Source organism: Oryctolagus cuniculus, chromosome 4, assembly GCF_964237555.1.
Source record: "Oryctolagus cuniculus chromosome 4, mOryCun1.1, whole genome shotgun sequence".
Lineage (NCBI taxonomy): Eukaryota > Metazoa > Chordata > Mammalia > Lagomorpha > Leporidae > Oryctolagus > Oryctolagus cuniculus.
Window position 1 is genome coordinate 110,166,702 of NC_091435.1, and position 16,972 is coordinate 110,183,673.

Below are 16,972 nucleotides of genomic sequence, written 5' to 3' on the forward strand. Positions count from 1 at the left end.
TGGAAGAGGGGCAACCGGGACAGAATCCGGCGCCCCGGCTGGGACTAGAACTCGGTGTGTCGGCGCCGCTAGGCGGAAGATTAGCCTAGTGAGCCGCAGCGCCGGCCCAAAACTCTATTTTTTAAAATAAAGCAGAGCTCTGTACATAATAAACTTTGATTCCTTTAAAGATACTATAGCAGATGTTTGAATAGCATTCACATTAAACATTTTAGTCTTTTAAGAAAAGATATTCTTTGGGAAAAAAGTAATATCTATTAAAGGAATGTAGATAAAATTGCACTGGCTGATGAAACTAAACTTGCCTAATATTGAATTAACATCCCCACCACTAGGGCAGATTAATCATGGCTACAACAGTTGTGTCTGAGAACTAGAAAACTAGAAGTTTGTTGTTGTTGTTGTTAACCCCATTTTGGCAGATGATTTTCTCTATATTAGACATTATCATCATTTTTTAGATTATAATTTTCAAGAACAGGTGCTAGCCAGTTGTCATTGTTGCACTGTACAATAATGGATGACTGTTTTCATGTCTGAAATACAGACATGAGGCAAAGGATGTCTCTTGGTAAATCAGGTTTCCTGATGCAAGAGTAGTCAGCAAATGTTACCAATTTAGCAGATTTGTATCAACAGTTCTGGATAATACATATGAAGTCATCAGTAACAGAATTTTTAACTTTTAAAAAAGGCAAGGCCGGCACCAGGGCTCACTAGGCTAATCCTCCGCCTTGCGGCACCGGCACACTGGGTTCTAGTCCCAGTCAGGGCGCCGGATTCTGTCCCGGTTGCCCCTCTTCCAGGCCAGCTCTCTGCTGTGGCCCGGGAGTGTAGTGGAGGATGGCCCAAGTGCTTGGGCCCTGCACCCCATGGGAGACCAGGATAAGTACCTGGTTCCTGCCATCGGATCAGCGCGGTGCGCCGGCCGCAGCAGCCATTGGAGGGTGAACCAATGGCAAAAGGAAGACCTTTCTCTCTGTCTCTCTCTCTCACTGTCCACTCTGCCTGTCAAAAAATAAATAAATAAATAAATAAATAAAAATAAAAAAGGCAAAAAAGATGATGTTTTTCTTAGTAGAGGCTTGGAAAGATTTTTATTTTTTAAATTATTGCTTATTGTTAGGTATTCCTTTATGGATGAAACTTCTTGGTTCCTTTCATAACTTAAGACTCATGCAGGTTTCATAAATCTTAATCATTTTTATGTTTAATTTTACATACTTCAAATCATCAGTTTTCTTTAGTAGTTTAATTTAAAATAATACAAATTAAATGTTAAAGTTTTTGTGAATGCTATTTAAAGTAGTTTTTTTGCTTCACAAATTAGAGTATCAATCATTTTGGCTAAGTAACCATAAAAAAGCTCAAGGTCTCATAATTTAAGTAATATCCTTTGCACATAAAAGAAGAGAGGTAAACTATTTTTACTTCATTTTTAGTAACTTATTGTCTTTCATAAATAATAAATTATGACAAAATAACTGTCAGTCTCTAGAAGTACATTTTGAAATTTAAGCCTTATGTTTAATGAAACACAAGTAAGAATTTAGTTATTTATAGCTATATAACTCTGAGTCCATCTTCCTTCTTAAGTATCATTTTTATAATTAATAATGTGGTGTCAATGTAAAGCTTAAGAACTTTTCCACATATATGTTGAACAGTATTAAATAACTAAAATCAGCATGTTATTAATGACTTAGAAGTGTTTTAAGGAAAGGCATTTTCTGTTTATGATATTAACATATGATTTAATTAGATTCTTGAGTAAGAACAGAAAATATAATTGCTTATTTTTTGTAGATACTTTAATGTTACTCTTCATAGTTTAATATTTAATTCACATAATAACAATAAAGAACAGCCTGTGGTATAGTCCTCCCTGACAGTACATTTACTGATATATTGTGCCATTTTAGAAATTTATTTAGTGAGCCTATAAGAGATATTAGTATATTCTGATCTCCGACAATTAAAAATTAATAGCAGTATATTTCCTGAAATAGTTGTTTGATTATATAAAATTAAAACTCTTTTTTGAATATCCAGACTTGACCCACATCTTTTTGGTAACTAGCAATTTTTGGTCTGTGTAACTGACCCACAGCTTACTTTCAGTGAAATATGATCAAGTTTTATGGAAATCTTGATTTGAGTGATTTCAAAGCTTTCCTTTTAACCTGTCAGAATAGTTAATTTGCCTTGTTTTGAAATTTAACATATTTAGAATTTAACTTTTAAAATAAAGTTGGGATACTTCATTAAATGTAGTTCTGGAAACATCTTAAGGCAGTATGGTTTGTCATTTCAGGTTTATCAGGTAGAAGATGTGTGTGAAGAAGAAATGCCAGAGGAGGCAGATGAATGTGTACGAATGGACAGGACCCCACCACCACCCACTTTGTCTCCAGCGGCTATAACTGTCGGGAGAGGAGAAGATCTAACTTCAGAACACCCTTTGTTAGGTGAGGAAATACCAAAAATTAAGGGATTTTTTTTCTTTGTTAATGTTAGTAATGAGAAAAGTTAATTTTTTTCATTATAGGTGGCGTTATTAAACTGTTACTATAGTTTCTTGCAGTAAAAAGGTAGATTAGATTTTGAGGTTTTTTTTTTTTCTGATGAAGAAATTAGTTAATTACAGACTAGATGATAATTATTTGCTTTCCTTGAAATTTCTTTAATAGTAAGGAAGTTTATAGTTTCAAAATTGTTTAATACCATCCAAATGAAAAACATACCATTTCAGTCTTCTAATATTTAGTGGTTTGTAACAATGTGTTTCATGTGCCTATTTAGACTCATATGTTGATCTGTTTCTAGCTTAAAAATGAGAATAAATCAAAATTATAAATTTTTAGAAAGTATAAGTTATACTTTCTAAAATGTTATAATACATTCTAAATAGTATTTGATATTTTACACAATTGATTGTGTTCTGACTGAATAAATGGTTTTTTAAGTATTTTTGAACACCTAACATTGCTTAAATTGTTTTATTAATACTTACAAGAGACATGATTAAAAAAATTTTTTTGCACTTAAGCTTTTAAATTTTTATTCACTACTTCAGTGCTACTGCCTTGTTCAGATAAATCTCCTGTATATTCCTCCTCACAGTTTCAAAGTTACTGTGACCCCCTAAGTCTTTTACTAAAACAGCAGTCTACTGATAGTCTAATGTCTGGGTCCTAAAACACATGTATTCCACAATAATTTTTAAGATTTAGTTTTTATTTAAATTTATTTTTAAATTTATTTGAAAGGCAGAGAGATTTTTTTAAAAAGATTTATTTATTATTTATTTGAAAATCAGAGTTACACAGAGAAAGAAGGAGAGGCAGAGAGAGAGGGAGAGAGGTCTTCCATCTGCTGGTTCACTCCCCAATTGGTTGCAATGGCCAGAGCTGCGCCAATCTGAAGCCAGGAGCCAGGAGCTTCCTCCAGGTCTTCCCACATGGGTGCAGGGGCCCAAGGACTTAGGCCATCTTCTACAGCTTTCCCAGGCCATAGCAGAGAGTTAAATTGGAAGTGGAGCAGCCGGGTCTTGAACCAGCTGGCACTGCAGGCAGCAGCTTTACCCACTGCACCACAGCGCTGGCCCCAAGAGATATCTTCTATCTGCTGGTTCATTCCTCAGTGCCTACAACAGCTGGGATTGGTCAGGCCAAAGCCAAGAGCTAGGAACTTCATCCAAGTCTCCCATGTGGGTAGCAGGGACCCAAGTACTTGAGCCATCATCTGCTATCCCCCAGGATACGCATTGGCAGGAAACTGAAATTGGAAAGAGAGCTGGGACTCGAACCCAGGCACTCTGATATGGAATATAGGCACCCCAAGTGGTGTCTTCACTGCTGAGCCAAATACTTGCCTTGAATATTTTATTTAGATAGGGATTGACAGACAACAGTTCTATATTCAAACCTTTTTCACTAACTTTTTATTTTATTTCTTAAAATATTATTTATTTATTATTTTTAAAAAATTTATTTGAAAGGCATCTGCTGGTTCACTCGCCATATGGTCACAAAGATCTGGGCTGGGTCAGGCCAAATCCAGAAGCCAGGAGGTTCATCTGGGTGTGCCACATGGGTGACAGGGGCCTAAACACTGGGCTGTCTTTCACTGCTTTTCCCAGGCAGTTAGCAGGGAGCTGGGTGGGAAGTGGAGCAGCTGGGACTCCATCCGGTGTCCATATGAAATACCAGTATTGCAGGCCATGGCTTTACCTGATGTGCCACAATGCTGGCCCTACTACTGCCTATTTTTATATGCCCAGCTAAGGATCTTTATAAATTTTTGATTGATTGAACGAAAATCTAAAATACAAGAGTAATAGTTCACACCATGTGAAAATTACATGAAATTTGAATCTCATTGTCAATAAATACCAGTAAAGTTCTGTGGAATACATCAATGCTTGTTTATTCAGATATTATCTATGGCTGATTTTGTGCTAATAGCCACAAAATTCAGTAGTTGCAGAGACCATCCATGGCCCTTTACTGAAAGTTTGCAAACTGTTTTTTATTTTTTTAATTTTTTTTTTAAAGATTTATTTTATTTATTTGAAAGACAGAGTTACAGAGAGAGGTAGAGACAGAGAGAGATCTTCCATCCAATGGTTCACTCCCCAGGTGGCTGCAACGGCTGTAGCTGAGCCAATCTGAAGTCAGGAGCCAGGAGCTTCTTCTGGGTCTCCCACGCAGGTGCAGGAGCCCAAGGATTTGGGCCATTTTCAGCTGCTTTCCCAGGCCATAGCAGAGAGCTGGATCAGAAGAGGAGCAGCCAGGACTAGAACTGGCACCCACATGGGATGCCGGCGCTTAAGGCCAGGGTTTTGTGCCCCAGAGAACCCTTTTTTAAATAATGCTTATCTGGGCATGGGCTGTGGTGCAGTAGGTTAATCTTCCACCTGCGGTGCCAGCATCCCATATGAGCTAGTCCTGGCTGCTCCTCTTCCAATCCAGCTCTCTGCTATGGTATGGGAGGGCAGTAGAGGATGGCCCAAGTCCTTGGGTCCCTGCACTTGCATGGGAGACTGAGAAGTAGTACCCGGCTCCTGGCTTCGGATTGGCACAGCTCAGGCTGTTGTGGCCATCTGGGGAGTGAACCAACGGAAGAAAGACTTTTCTCTCTGTCTTTCCCTCTCACTGTCTGTAACTCTACCTCTCAAATAAATAAATGAAATCTTTAAAAAAAATAAATAATGCTAATCTTGGTTCAGGCATTGTTTTATGCAGTTTGTACTACTGAATATCTCATGGCCCTCATTATCATTAATTTTCAGTTAAGTGCTACTGTAATAGGCAAGGAAGCAACAAACTGCAGTGTGATACTGATCTTGTCTGCTACCAGGACAACCCTCTTCTGCTGCTCCTCCGCACGCGGAGGAGCCGCACCGGACCGGGCGCTTGTTGTTTCCCTTTTTTTTACAAGTCCTTTCTATAGTAAAGTAAGAATAAGTAAACAGCAAACTCCCAAAGCAAGAATGAGTAGAGAGAAATGAGAAAGAACGAAGTAACGAACTTCCCCGCGAACTCTCCAACGCACTCTCCAACCAACCCACGCCACCATGCCGTCTCTCTCCTCCTATATAGTCCTCCTCCGCCAATCCCAACTCGGCTGCCCACACGCCGAGCACGCCGCTCTCCTCCAATCAGGAGCAAGTCCTACAGTTTATTGGCTGAACTGGAGGCAGCTGTGTAGAAACTGTTTTCTTCTCTCCCAGCGCCATATTGTGGGAGAGCAGATGCATAGAATAAGTCTTAATTCCAGTAACTTAGTCTAGTCCGAGTTGCTCCCCACACTCTTCCTTCCTCTTCTTTCTTTCTCTTCTTCCTCTTCCTCTTCCTCTTCCTCTCTCCCTCCCTCCCTCCCTCCCTCCCTGCCTTGCCCGCTTGCTCTCAATTCTCCTTCTCTCCCTCCGTCCTTCCCCTTCTCTGACTTTCTGTCCCTCTCTCTCCCCTCACTTCCTCTGCCTTTCAAATAAATAATTAAAAACTTAATAATAAGAACATATACTGGGGGCTAGTGCTGTGGCATAGTAGGTTAATCATCTGCATGCAACTCCAGCATCCCATTTGGGTGCTGGTTCTAGTCCCGGCTGCTCCTCTTCTTACTCAGCTCTCTGCTGTGGCTGGGAAAGCAGTATAAGATGGCCCAAGTGCTTGGGCCCCTGCCCCAATATGGGAGACCCGGAAGAAGCTCCTGGCTTCAGACTGGCCCAGCTCTGGCCATTTGGGGAGTGAACCAGCTGATGAAAGAACTTTGTGTCTCTCCTTCTCTCTTTCTGTAATTCTACCTCTCAAATGAATAAATAAATCTTAATATATATATATATATATTTATACATATATATATAAAGCAATATTTTCCATATAAACCAAATTATACTTATTGTAGTATCTTAGTCCATTTTGTGCTGGTATAACAAAATACCACAGATAGAATAATTTATAATAGACTGCTTGTAAGGATTACTGTGTTCCAGTACTTAAAACAGTGAGCATGTTACCTGGCATGAGTGCTCGGCAAGTATAATTATCTTTATGCACGTGCTCTTTATTTTGTTAGACATAGCTCTCTCTACTCAACTGCTACTCCTAGATAGCGGACGGTTCGGCCTTTCTACTCTAGAACAGGCAGTAAAGGGTTGGTGCAACCAAATGGGTAAAAATCTATCACAGGCTGTCATTTCTGTCTTATTGTGGTCCTCAGAGTTTGAAGGGAGAGAATCATCATGATTCAGCCCAACATTTTGTACTTGACCAGTAGTGTGTGTGCCTCAGAATTAATATATGTAGAGCCCTGAAGAATTTAAAAAAAATACCAGATGAACAAAGAACATTTGTGTGAGTCTTATGCTTGAAGTTAAGGGTAATGACCTTTGCAGTTCATTGGTATTTCAACTTACTTTGTGAATTTTGTGATTTCTTTTCATTTTTAAAGTATCCTTCCCCAACCCTTGTCCTGCCCAAACTATTTGGAATGTATAAGTAGGAACATAGGGGATTTAATATCTATAAAGTTTAAAATTGAAATAAAAAGACATTTTAGTAATTATACGTAAATTGATATTCTAAAACACTTTCATGTCTTGAGCCAGTTTTTTTTTTAAACAGTTTTATTTATTTGAAAGACATGTGGGAGGAGGGAGGGAGAGAGGAGGAGCTCTTCTATCTGCTAGTTCACTCCCAAAATGGCCTCAAAAGCTGAGGCCAAGCTGAAGTCAGGCACCTAGTCTGCAGCTGCATCTCCCACATAAATGGCAGCATCTGCTGCTTTCCCAGGCATATTTATGGGAAATTGGATAGGAAGCAGAGCAGCGGGACTCAACTGGGGCTGTAACGTGGGATGTAGGTGTCCTGTGCTGCCATTTAACCTCCTGTACTGCAGCACCAGCCCTATTGTGGCAGTTTTTGAAACAAAGGTTTCAGTGATGTATGTTGAGCAAATTGCCTTCTGTAAAGTAGGGATGATAGTTTATACCTCTAAAGGTTATTGTGTAGATTAAATTACTAGGACAGTTTTTGAAAACACTTGATATTAACTAAAGGGTTTATACTTGAATTCTCTTTCATATTTGCTGGACAAAATACTGGAGGTCAAAAAAATAACTTTTTTCCCCCCAGAGCAAGTGGAATTACCTGCTGTGGCATCTGTCAGTGCTTCAGTAATTAAATCTCCATCGGATCCCTCTCATGTTTCTGTGCCTCCACCTCCGCTCTTACTTCCGGCTGCTACCACAAGGAGTAACAGTACATCTATGCCCAGTGGCATTCCAAATGTGGAAAATAAACCTCCACAGGCTATAGTTAAGCCACAGATCTTGACCCATGTTATTGAAGGCTTTGTGATTCAGGAGGGATTGGAGCCATTTCCAGTAAGTAGCATGCATATTTGTGTTTAAAAAAAATTGCTCATGTAACATTAATTTTAAATTGTCTTTTATGGTTCTCCTATAAGAAACCTTGTAATTTTATTTAGTTGTCAGTTTTTATCTTGAATTCTATATCCATTACATATTTCCAAATACACTTCTGGAATTTTATGATAACTATGTAGATTTACAGGAGAAAAGAACAGAAAAAAATTTCAGGTTATAGGAGCATCATCAGTAAAATTCTAACCATGTTTTAGAGAAAGGTGGTTGGAAGCTTAGTCCAATGAAAGGACTAAAATGATATCTAAAGTGTATAATTTTTTAAAATACTGCCTTGTATGTGATACACTGTCAGCTTTAACATGATATGCAGAAAATATTAACTTCTCCATATTCTAATATATTTAAAGTCAGCTAATTGATGATTTATAATGAGCATTACTCCTAAATTTCAGCCTTCAGTCATATTTAAAAAATGCTTTTAAATGTTCACCTCAAAATGGAAGTGCTCTGTCACTACAAATCTTAACATTTCAGACTAGGTTGTACATAACTTAAATGCCAACATCTAAAGATGTATATTTATTTTATTTATTTGAAAGAGCAACAGAACAGGAGGGTGAGACAGAGACACATATATACACAGAAAAAAGAGATCTTTTACTTGCTGGCTTACACTCCATGTGGCTACAATAGCCAAGGCAGGGCCAAGCCAAAGCCAGAAGCCAGGAATTCCATTCAGGTCTTCCATGTGAGCAGTAGGGACCAGAGTACTTTGGCCATCTTCCAGTACCTTCCCAGGTGCATTAACAGGAAGTTGGGTCAGTAGTGACATTTTTTCTTAGACAACAAATCAAAGACAAATACATATAAAACATAAAATACTTCTGAAGGCTTTTGAGTCACCTGGATTTTCAGTTTCATAGGTGAAAATCTTGTATTTTAATAGTTGGTTACCCAATTAGTTGCCTTCATGTTCGGTTTGCTGTGTGTTCAACCTGAATCTCCTAGAAGAATTCTTATACAGTGGATGGAGGAACAGTCGTTTCTCCCTACTCAAAGTAGGATGTGTAACTAGAAGTATTTGAATCCTGGCTCTGCCGCATGCTGTCTAACATTTATCAACTCTTTCAACCTTTCTGATCTTCATTTTGCTCATTAGACTGGTTAGGGTTGTTGTGAGAATTAAATGCATAAATTACTCTGTAGTTCTTGGCACTTACTAACAGATTATAAAAGTAATTCTTATGCTTTTTTCTTTTGAGATTTATTGATTTATTTGAAAAACAGAATTATAGATAGAGGGGGAAACAGAGAGATCTTCATCTGCTGGTTCACTCCCAAAATGGCCTCAATGGCCAGAGCTGGGCTGGTCTGAAGCCAGCAGCCAGGAGCTTCTTCTGGGTCGTCCATGTAGCTGCTGGAGCCCAAGGACTTGGGCCATCCCTCTGCTGCTTTCCAAGGCCATTAGCAGGGAGCTGGTTCAGAAGTGGAGCAGCCAGGACACGAACCACTGCCTGTATGGTATGCCGGCATCACAGGTGGCAGGTTTACCCGATATGCCACAACACTGGCCCCCTTAGGAAACACGTGAAGCAGTTACATAATACTCTACTTTATGGAACATCAGAATTTGAACATTTATTTTTCCATTCCATTATTAGTACATTGGAAAATATTTTGAAAGTTTATCTAATCTGCTTTATGGAAAAACTTTCATATTGTACATTGTACTCATTTTTTCACTTTTTCAGTAGTTCTGAAAGGAATATCCTTGTATATAAATTGTCTACATTTTAAATAATTTTCTTAGCATAAATTCCTAGATTTAGAATTATTGTAGGGGCCAGCACTGTGGCATAATTGCTAAAGCCACTGCCTGTACTGCTGGCATCCCATATGGGTGCCAGTTCAAGACCTGGCTGCTCCAATTTGAATCCAGCTCTCTGCTATGACCTGGGGAAGCAGTAGAAGATAGACCAAGTCTTTGGGCCCTTGTACTCAAGTGGGACACCCAGAAGAAGCTCCTGGCTCCTGCCTTTGGATCGGCTTAGCTTTGGCCATTGCAGCCATTTGGGAAGTGAACCAGCAGATGGAAGACTTTCTCTCTCTCTGCCTCTGCCTCTGCCTCTGCCTCTCTGTAACTCTGACTTTCAAGTAAATAAATAAATCTTTTTTTAAAATAGAATTATTGTATCACATTACATATATATTCATAGAGTTCTTGATATATATTGCCAAATTATTTTCCAGAAAGGTTTACATTTATTCATCCATCAGACATGTGCCCGTTGCCTGTTACCATCTTTTTTTTTTTTTTTTTTTAATTTATTTATTTGAAAGAATTACACAGAGAGGTAGAGACAGAGATCTTCTGCCTGCTGGTTCACTTCCCAAATGGCCTCAACTGCCAGAGCTGAGCTGATCAGAAGCCAGGAGCCAGGAGTTTTGTCCGGGTGTCCCATGTGAGTGCAGAGGCCCAAGGACTCTGGCCATCCTCCACTGTTTTCCCAGGTGCATTAACAGAGAGCTGGATTGGAAGTGGAGCAGCTGGGACTCAAACCAAAGCCCATATAGGATGCTGGCACTGCAAGCCAGGGCTTTAACCTGCTGTGCCACAGCTCTGGCCCTGTTACCATCTTTTTCTAGGGGTAATTGCCATAAACCTTACTTGAAGTATATAAAATATCTATTTGAAATAAGCAAAGAAAAAATTGTCATAGTGTTATTGACTTTAAAAGTTCAATCATACTCTAAAGTTAAATGGAGAAATTTCCAGTAAGCTATTATTCCTCATGTGTAGCAGATATTGACAATTTAACCGGCATTCTTGAGGACTAAGATGTTCTAGTCATCCTTTTTTCAGATTAGCTAAGGGCTCACTACCACATCAGTAAACGTTTTTGTTCAGAATTATTTATGCTAGAAATCTTTCTAAAATAAGTAATACTATAACAACCAAGTATCCTGAGCATTAGTTAAGCTTGTTGTTATTAACATTTGAAGATTTTTCATTTCTTTTTTTTTTTTTTTTTTTTTAAGATTTATTTATTTGAGCTGGCGCTGCGGCTCACTAGGCTATAATCCTCTGCCTGTGGCGCCGGCACACCGGGTTCTAGTCCCGGTCAGGGCGCCGGATTCTGTACCGGTTGCCCCTATTCCAGGCCAGCTCTCTGCTGTGGCCAGGGAGTGCAGTGGAGGATGGCCCAAGTCCTTGGGCCCTGCACCCGCATGGGAGACCAGGAGAAACACCTGGCTCCTGGCTTTGGATAAGTGTGGTGCACTGGATGCAGCGCGCCGGCCACGGCGGCCATTGGAGGGTGAACCAACAGCAAAGGAAGACCTTTCTCTCTCTCTCTCACTGTCCACTCTGCCTGTCAAAAAATTTAAAAAAAAAGATTTATTTATTTGAAAGAGTTACACAGGGAGAGAAGGAAAAGCAGAGAGAGAGAGAGAAGTCTTGCATCCACTGGTTCACTCTCCAATTGGCTGCCAAAGCTGGCGCTTCCTCCAGGTCTTCGCACTCAGGTGCAGGGGCCCGAGGACTTGGGCCATCTTCTACTGCTTTCTCAGGCCATAGAAGAGAGATGGATCAGAAGTAGAGCATCCGGGACTTGAACTGGTGGGATGCTGGCACTGCAGGTGGCAGCTTTACCCACTGCGCTATAGTGGCGGCCCCATCCATTTCTTTTGTAATTACAGTGGACTAGGTTGCTGAGCTTTGAATCTGAATACTTGGGTTCTGGTCTTTGTTTTGCCATTGTAAAGAAATCATGTAAATACTTTGAACATTAGTGTACTCACCTATAAAATACATACAGTAGTAATCTATGGGCAGACATTTAGCCTAAAGATGTCTGTTTCCCATATGTGCCTAGGTTTGATATCACTCCATCTGCTGACTATAGACAGCTACCTGCTAATACAGATATTGGGAGGCAGCCAGGATGGCTCAAGTGATGGGGTCCATGCCATACACATGGGACACTTGGAGTGAGTTTCTGGCTCCTGACTTTGACCCAGGCCAATTCTGGCCATGGAAGGCATCTGGGGAGTGGGCCAGGAGAGCAGATGGAAACTTTTTCTCTGTGTGTCTATATCTGTCTCTATGTGTCTTTCTCTCAAAAAAAAGAAAAAAAAAAGCCAATGATTTAGTTTGAGATTAATTAAAAATTAAAAATTATTTTTTAAAAAAGATTTGTTTTATTTATTTGAAAGGCAGAGAGAGGACTTCCATCCTCTAGTTCACTCCCCAGATGGCCACAACAGCTGTGCTGGGTCAGGCTGAAGCCAGGAGCCAGGAGCTGGGATATTCTTCCGGGTCTTCCATGTGGATGCAGGAGCCCAAGCACTTGAGCCATCTTCTGCTGCCCTCCCTGGTGTTTTAGCAGGGAGCTGGATCAGAAGTTGTACAGCCAGGACTTTTACTGGCACCCATGTTGGATACTGGCACTGCAGGCAGTGGCTTAACCCAATTAACACCAAAGCACCAGCCCTTGAAAAATAATTCTTGAAAGTTGTTACAGAAAAAAATCACTAATTTAGGATATTGGCTAGTCCGAATTTATTGCTGATATTCTATTTGTGTGGCATTCATACGGAAAATAGTAAAGTTTCTGAAGGATAAATAGTCAACATCATACAGAATTTGAAAAAGTATTATTTGAGTAATATTTCCTAAAATTAAAAAATCCTAAATCCTAAATACACTGGTAGTTATTGCCTTAGTTTTTCAGTGTTGGGCTGAACTAAAGATATACTTAACAGTGCCAGATAACTTGTAAATAGTATTAATTCTAAACATAAGGAGTTGCTCAAATTTAAGTTGTTTTTTTTTTTTAACTACTTGCCTAAACTAGGACACTGGGTGACATGTGACAGGGACTTTGAAGCAGCCATTCTGCTGATGACCAGAAATAAAGCATTTATGTCCAGATTGCCCAGCTCTCTCAAGGAATAACACACTTACCTAGTGAGTGGATCTGATCAGCTGAACAAGTAACTTATCACAGATAACATTCACTTTAAGAAGTTTTCTTTCTAGAGATTTTTCTTTTCTTTTTTTTTTTTTTTTAAGGTGAGTCGTTCATCTTTGCTAATAGAACAACCTGTGAAAAAGAGGCCTCTTTTGGAGAATCAGGTGATAAATTCTGTATGTGTTCAGCCGGAGTTACAGAATAATACAAAGCATGCAGATAATTCATCTGACACAGAGATGGAAGACATGATTGCTGAAGGTTTGTGTATTTCACTTAAAAAATACCCTGTAACTTAACTGACTTTCCTTGCTTATAGTAGAATGTAATTTTTATTCTGCACTTGGAAGTATTCACCTATAACTTACACAGTGCAGCTTGACTAAAATAATGGGGAAGCTAACCAGAGTCTTAATGGTCAAATAACTAATTGAAAAAAGTTGCTGGTGTCAGTTTGACTTTTGAAGGAGTGTGGATGGGAATAAGTTCTGCCATACAATATGAGAGAAAATTATTTAAAATTTTAGCATAAAAGTAACATTCTTTTTAAAAAATCATATTTAAGTAACAAAAGTCTTGTATTGAATTTAGTTAAAATTAGAGTTTCAAGATTTTTTTTTTTAAAGATTTATTTATTTATTTGAAAGGCAGAATTAACAGAAGCAGAGAGAAAGAGAGGACTTCAATCTACTGGTTCACTCCCCAAATGGCCGCAACAGCTGGAGCTGGGCCAATCTGAAGATAGGAGCCATGATCTTCCTCCGGGTCTCCCATGTGGATGCAGGGGTCCAGGGACTTGAGTTATCTTCTGCTTTTCCAGGCCATAGCAGAGAGCTGGGTCAAAAATGGAGCAGAAAGACTCAAACCGGTGCCCATATGGGATGCTGGCACTACAGGCAGCAGCTTTACCCGCTGCACCATAGCTCTGGCACCAAGATTGTTGGGTTTTATTTATTTTTTTAAAGATTTATTTATTTATTTTGAAAGGCAGAGTTAGAGAGAAAGATCTTCCATATACTGATTACTCCCCAAATGGCTGCAGTGGCCAGAGCTGGGCCAGGCCAATGCTAGGAGCCTGGAGCTTCATTTTGGGTCTCCCACATGGGTGGCAGGGCTCAAGTTCTTGGGCCATCTTCTACTGCTTTCTCAGGCCCACTAATAGGGAACTGGATCGGTAGTAGATGAGCCAGGAATGGAACCAGTACCCATTTGGGATGTCAGTGTCTTAGCATGCTGTGCCACAACATAAGCTCCATGGGTTTTAAACTTTGCACCTTCTGATGTTTGATAATGAGAATTAGAATTATATCAGGGATATGCTCTTCAATCAAGTGGCAAATACATTTGTTCAAAGAGAAATGTAACACTGGCTCTCCTTAACATCGAAGAATCCTTTTTACCCCCCCAAAGAATCCTTTTTGTAGACGTTATTCTATTTTTTTTTATTTTTTGTTTTTTATTTTTTTATTTTTTGACAGGCAGAGTGGACAGTGAGAGAGAGAGAGAAAGGTCTTCCTTTGCCGTTGGTTCACCCTCCAATGGCCGCCGCGGCTGGCGCGCTGCGGCTGGCGCACCGCACCGCTCTGATCTGATGGCAGGAGCCAGGTATTTATCCTGGTCTCCCATGCGGGTGCAGGGCCCAAGGACTTGGGCCATCCTCCACTGCACTCCCTGGCCACAGCAGAGAGCTGGCCTGGAAGAGGGGCAACTGGGACAGAATCCGGCGCCCCGACCGGGACTAGAACCCTGTGTGCCAGCACCGCAAGGCAGAGGATTAGCCTAGTGAGCCGCGGCGCCGGCCATAGGTTTTTGAACTCAGTTTTTCTCTGCAACTTTTCTTTTTTTTTAAGATTTATTTTTGGGGCTGGCGCTGTGGCATAGCAGGTAAAGCCGCCACCTACAATGCCGGCATCCCATATGGATTCTGGGTCAATTCCTGACTGTGCCACTTCTGATCCAGTTCTCAGCTGTAGCCTGGGAAAGCAGTGGAGGATGAGCCAAGTCCTTGGGCCCCTGCACCCACATGGGAGACCTGGAAGAAGCTACTGGCTCCTGACTTTGGATCAGTGCAGCTCTGGCTCCTGTGGCCATTTGGGGAATGAACCAGTGGATGGAAGACCTCTCTCTCTCTCTGCCTCTTTGTAACTCTGCCTTCCAAATAAATAAATCATTTTTTAAAATTTTATTTATTGGGGCCGGTGCCATGGTGCACTTGGTTAATCCTCCGCCTGCGGCACCAGCATCCCATATGGGCTCCAGTTCTAGTCCCGGCTGCTCCTCTTCCAGTCCAGCTCTCTGCTATGGCCTGGGAAAGCAGTAGAGGATGGCCTAAGTGCTTGGGCCCCTGCACCCACATGAGAGACCAGGAGGAGGCACCTGGCTCCTGGCTTCAGGTCAGCGTAGCTCCGGCTGTTGCAGCCATTTGGGGAGTGAACCAACGGAAGGAAGACCTTTCTGTCTGTCTGTCTCTCTCACTGTCTGTAACTCTACCTGTCAAAAAAAAAAAAAATCATTTATTTATTTATTTATTTGAAAGGCAGAGTTACAGAGAGAAAAGAAGGGATAGAAAGGGGTGTTTCATCCACTTGTTCAATCTCCAGGGGCTGGGTAAGGCTGAAGCCAGGAGCCAAAAGCTTCTTTTGTGTCCCCCATGTGGATGGTAGGGACCCAAGCACTGGAAGCATCTTCTGCTGCTTTTCTCAGGCTATTGGCAAGGAGCTGGATCAAAGTGGAGCGGCTGGTACTGGAACGGGTGCCCATATCAGATGCTGGCATTGCAGGTGCAGCTTTACCCACTGTGCCACAATGCTGGCCCCAGCTTTTTTTGAAAGGCAGAGAAAATGAGAGATCTTCTGTGTTCTGGTTTATTTCCCAAATGACCTCGACAGGTGGGGCCATGTCAGGCCAAAGCCAAGAGCCAGGAACTCTATTTGAATCTCCCATGTGGGTGGTGGGGTTTCTAATACTTGAGCCATCATCATCTGCGGCCTCCCAGGGTGTGCATTAGCCAGAAGTTGGCCAAGTGGGATTGGAAACCTAGGCACTTTGATACGGGATGGAGGTCTTCTAAACAACAGCTTAACCCACTGTGCCATTCGCCTGCCTCAGCTCTGCAATGTTTTCTTCATAAATTTTTAAAAAAGTAGCCTTAGAGTATTATCTGATTTGTTAAAAATATGTTTGAATGTTAGAAAGAAATTTTTGAATCTGTTAACATCCCTAACTTGCTTATTAGAAATAAAACTGACATTCCATTTTTGTTAGGTTGTTAGTCTCAAGTCATAATTGGTAATTCCCCTCTCTGAACAATAAAAAACATTTCCTTCTCCTTTGTAAGGTATTCTAACCTGTTATCAGATAATGTATATTGTCATGTTACTATTCCTGGAACAGTGTTTCTTCAGTGCTGTGTTAGTGGTGGTTCTGTCCCCTATAGACTTTTCATGGTCAGGCTATCTGCATGATAAAGTAAAAATAATACTCTTGGAGGTTATGTCATCAGCTCACTTGGGTCAGTGGATATTCTGAAGAGGTCTCAGCTATGTGAAAGCTATCACTACGCTTTGGAAGGGGCAATTTTTATTTTGCTTGTTTTGAGACTGTATTTTCCTCACTGCTCGTAATTAAAGACTTTTGCTTCTAAAGATAGACCTGAGACTTTCCTTAAAATGGTCACTTGTTAATGATTTCATTATTCAGGATAATGTATTTAGATGTCCTACCAACATTAAATATTATTTCTCAGTGTTTGGGTTTTTTTTTTAGTAGTTCTTGCTGCCTTCAACTGATTTACTACTTCGCCATCTGCTTCTGTAGTAAAATGGATAATGTGTGTACCTGAGCTTGCTGAATATATACCATCTCAATTTCAGAGTTGCTATTTGAACAGTCTTTGTTAAATAAATAACACAGAAAGAGCATATGTGGAGCTCATAGCTAGAAGTTTTATTTAGTTGAATGCTTTTGTTGCATATTTTATAATGACTTGGCAAAGGAATGATGCAAGAAATCAGCAAAATATGGTGGGGCTAAGAATTTAATAGGGAATGTCAGCATTTTGTCATACAGCAGGTTACGCCAACACATGCGATGCCTGCATTCCATTATC

At 40.4% G+C, this 16,972-nt stretch overlaps 1 protein-coding gene across 31 annotated transcripts in view; it reads left to right on the top strand.

The window, feature by feature from the left end:
• Window positions 1-16,972, top strand: part of PHC3 (polyhomeotic homolog 3) — a 105,816-nt gene that overhangs the window by 66,673 nt on the left and 22,171 nt on the right. For all 31 annotated transcript variants that reach the window (XR_011388057.1, XR_011388058.1, XR_011388062.1 and 28 more), the window contains 3 exons: window positions 2,315-2,468; window positions 7,638-7,888; window positions 12,966-13,125. Coding sequence is in view for 23 of the 31 variants with exons in the window: in XM_008266473.4 (XP_008264695.1) it covers window positions 2,315-2,468; window positions 7,638-7,888; window positions 12,966-13,125 (565 nt within the window). In the remaining 8 variants the exon portion in view is untranslated. The remainder of the gene's footprint in view (window positions 1-2,314; window positions 2,469-7,637; window positions 7,889-12,965; window positions 13,126-16,972) is intronic.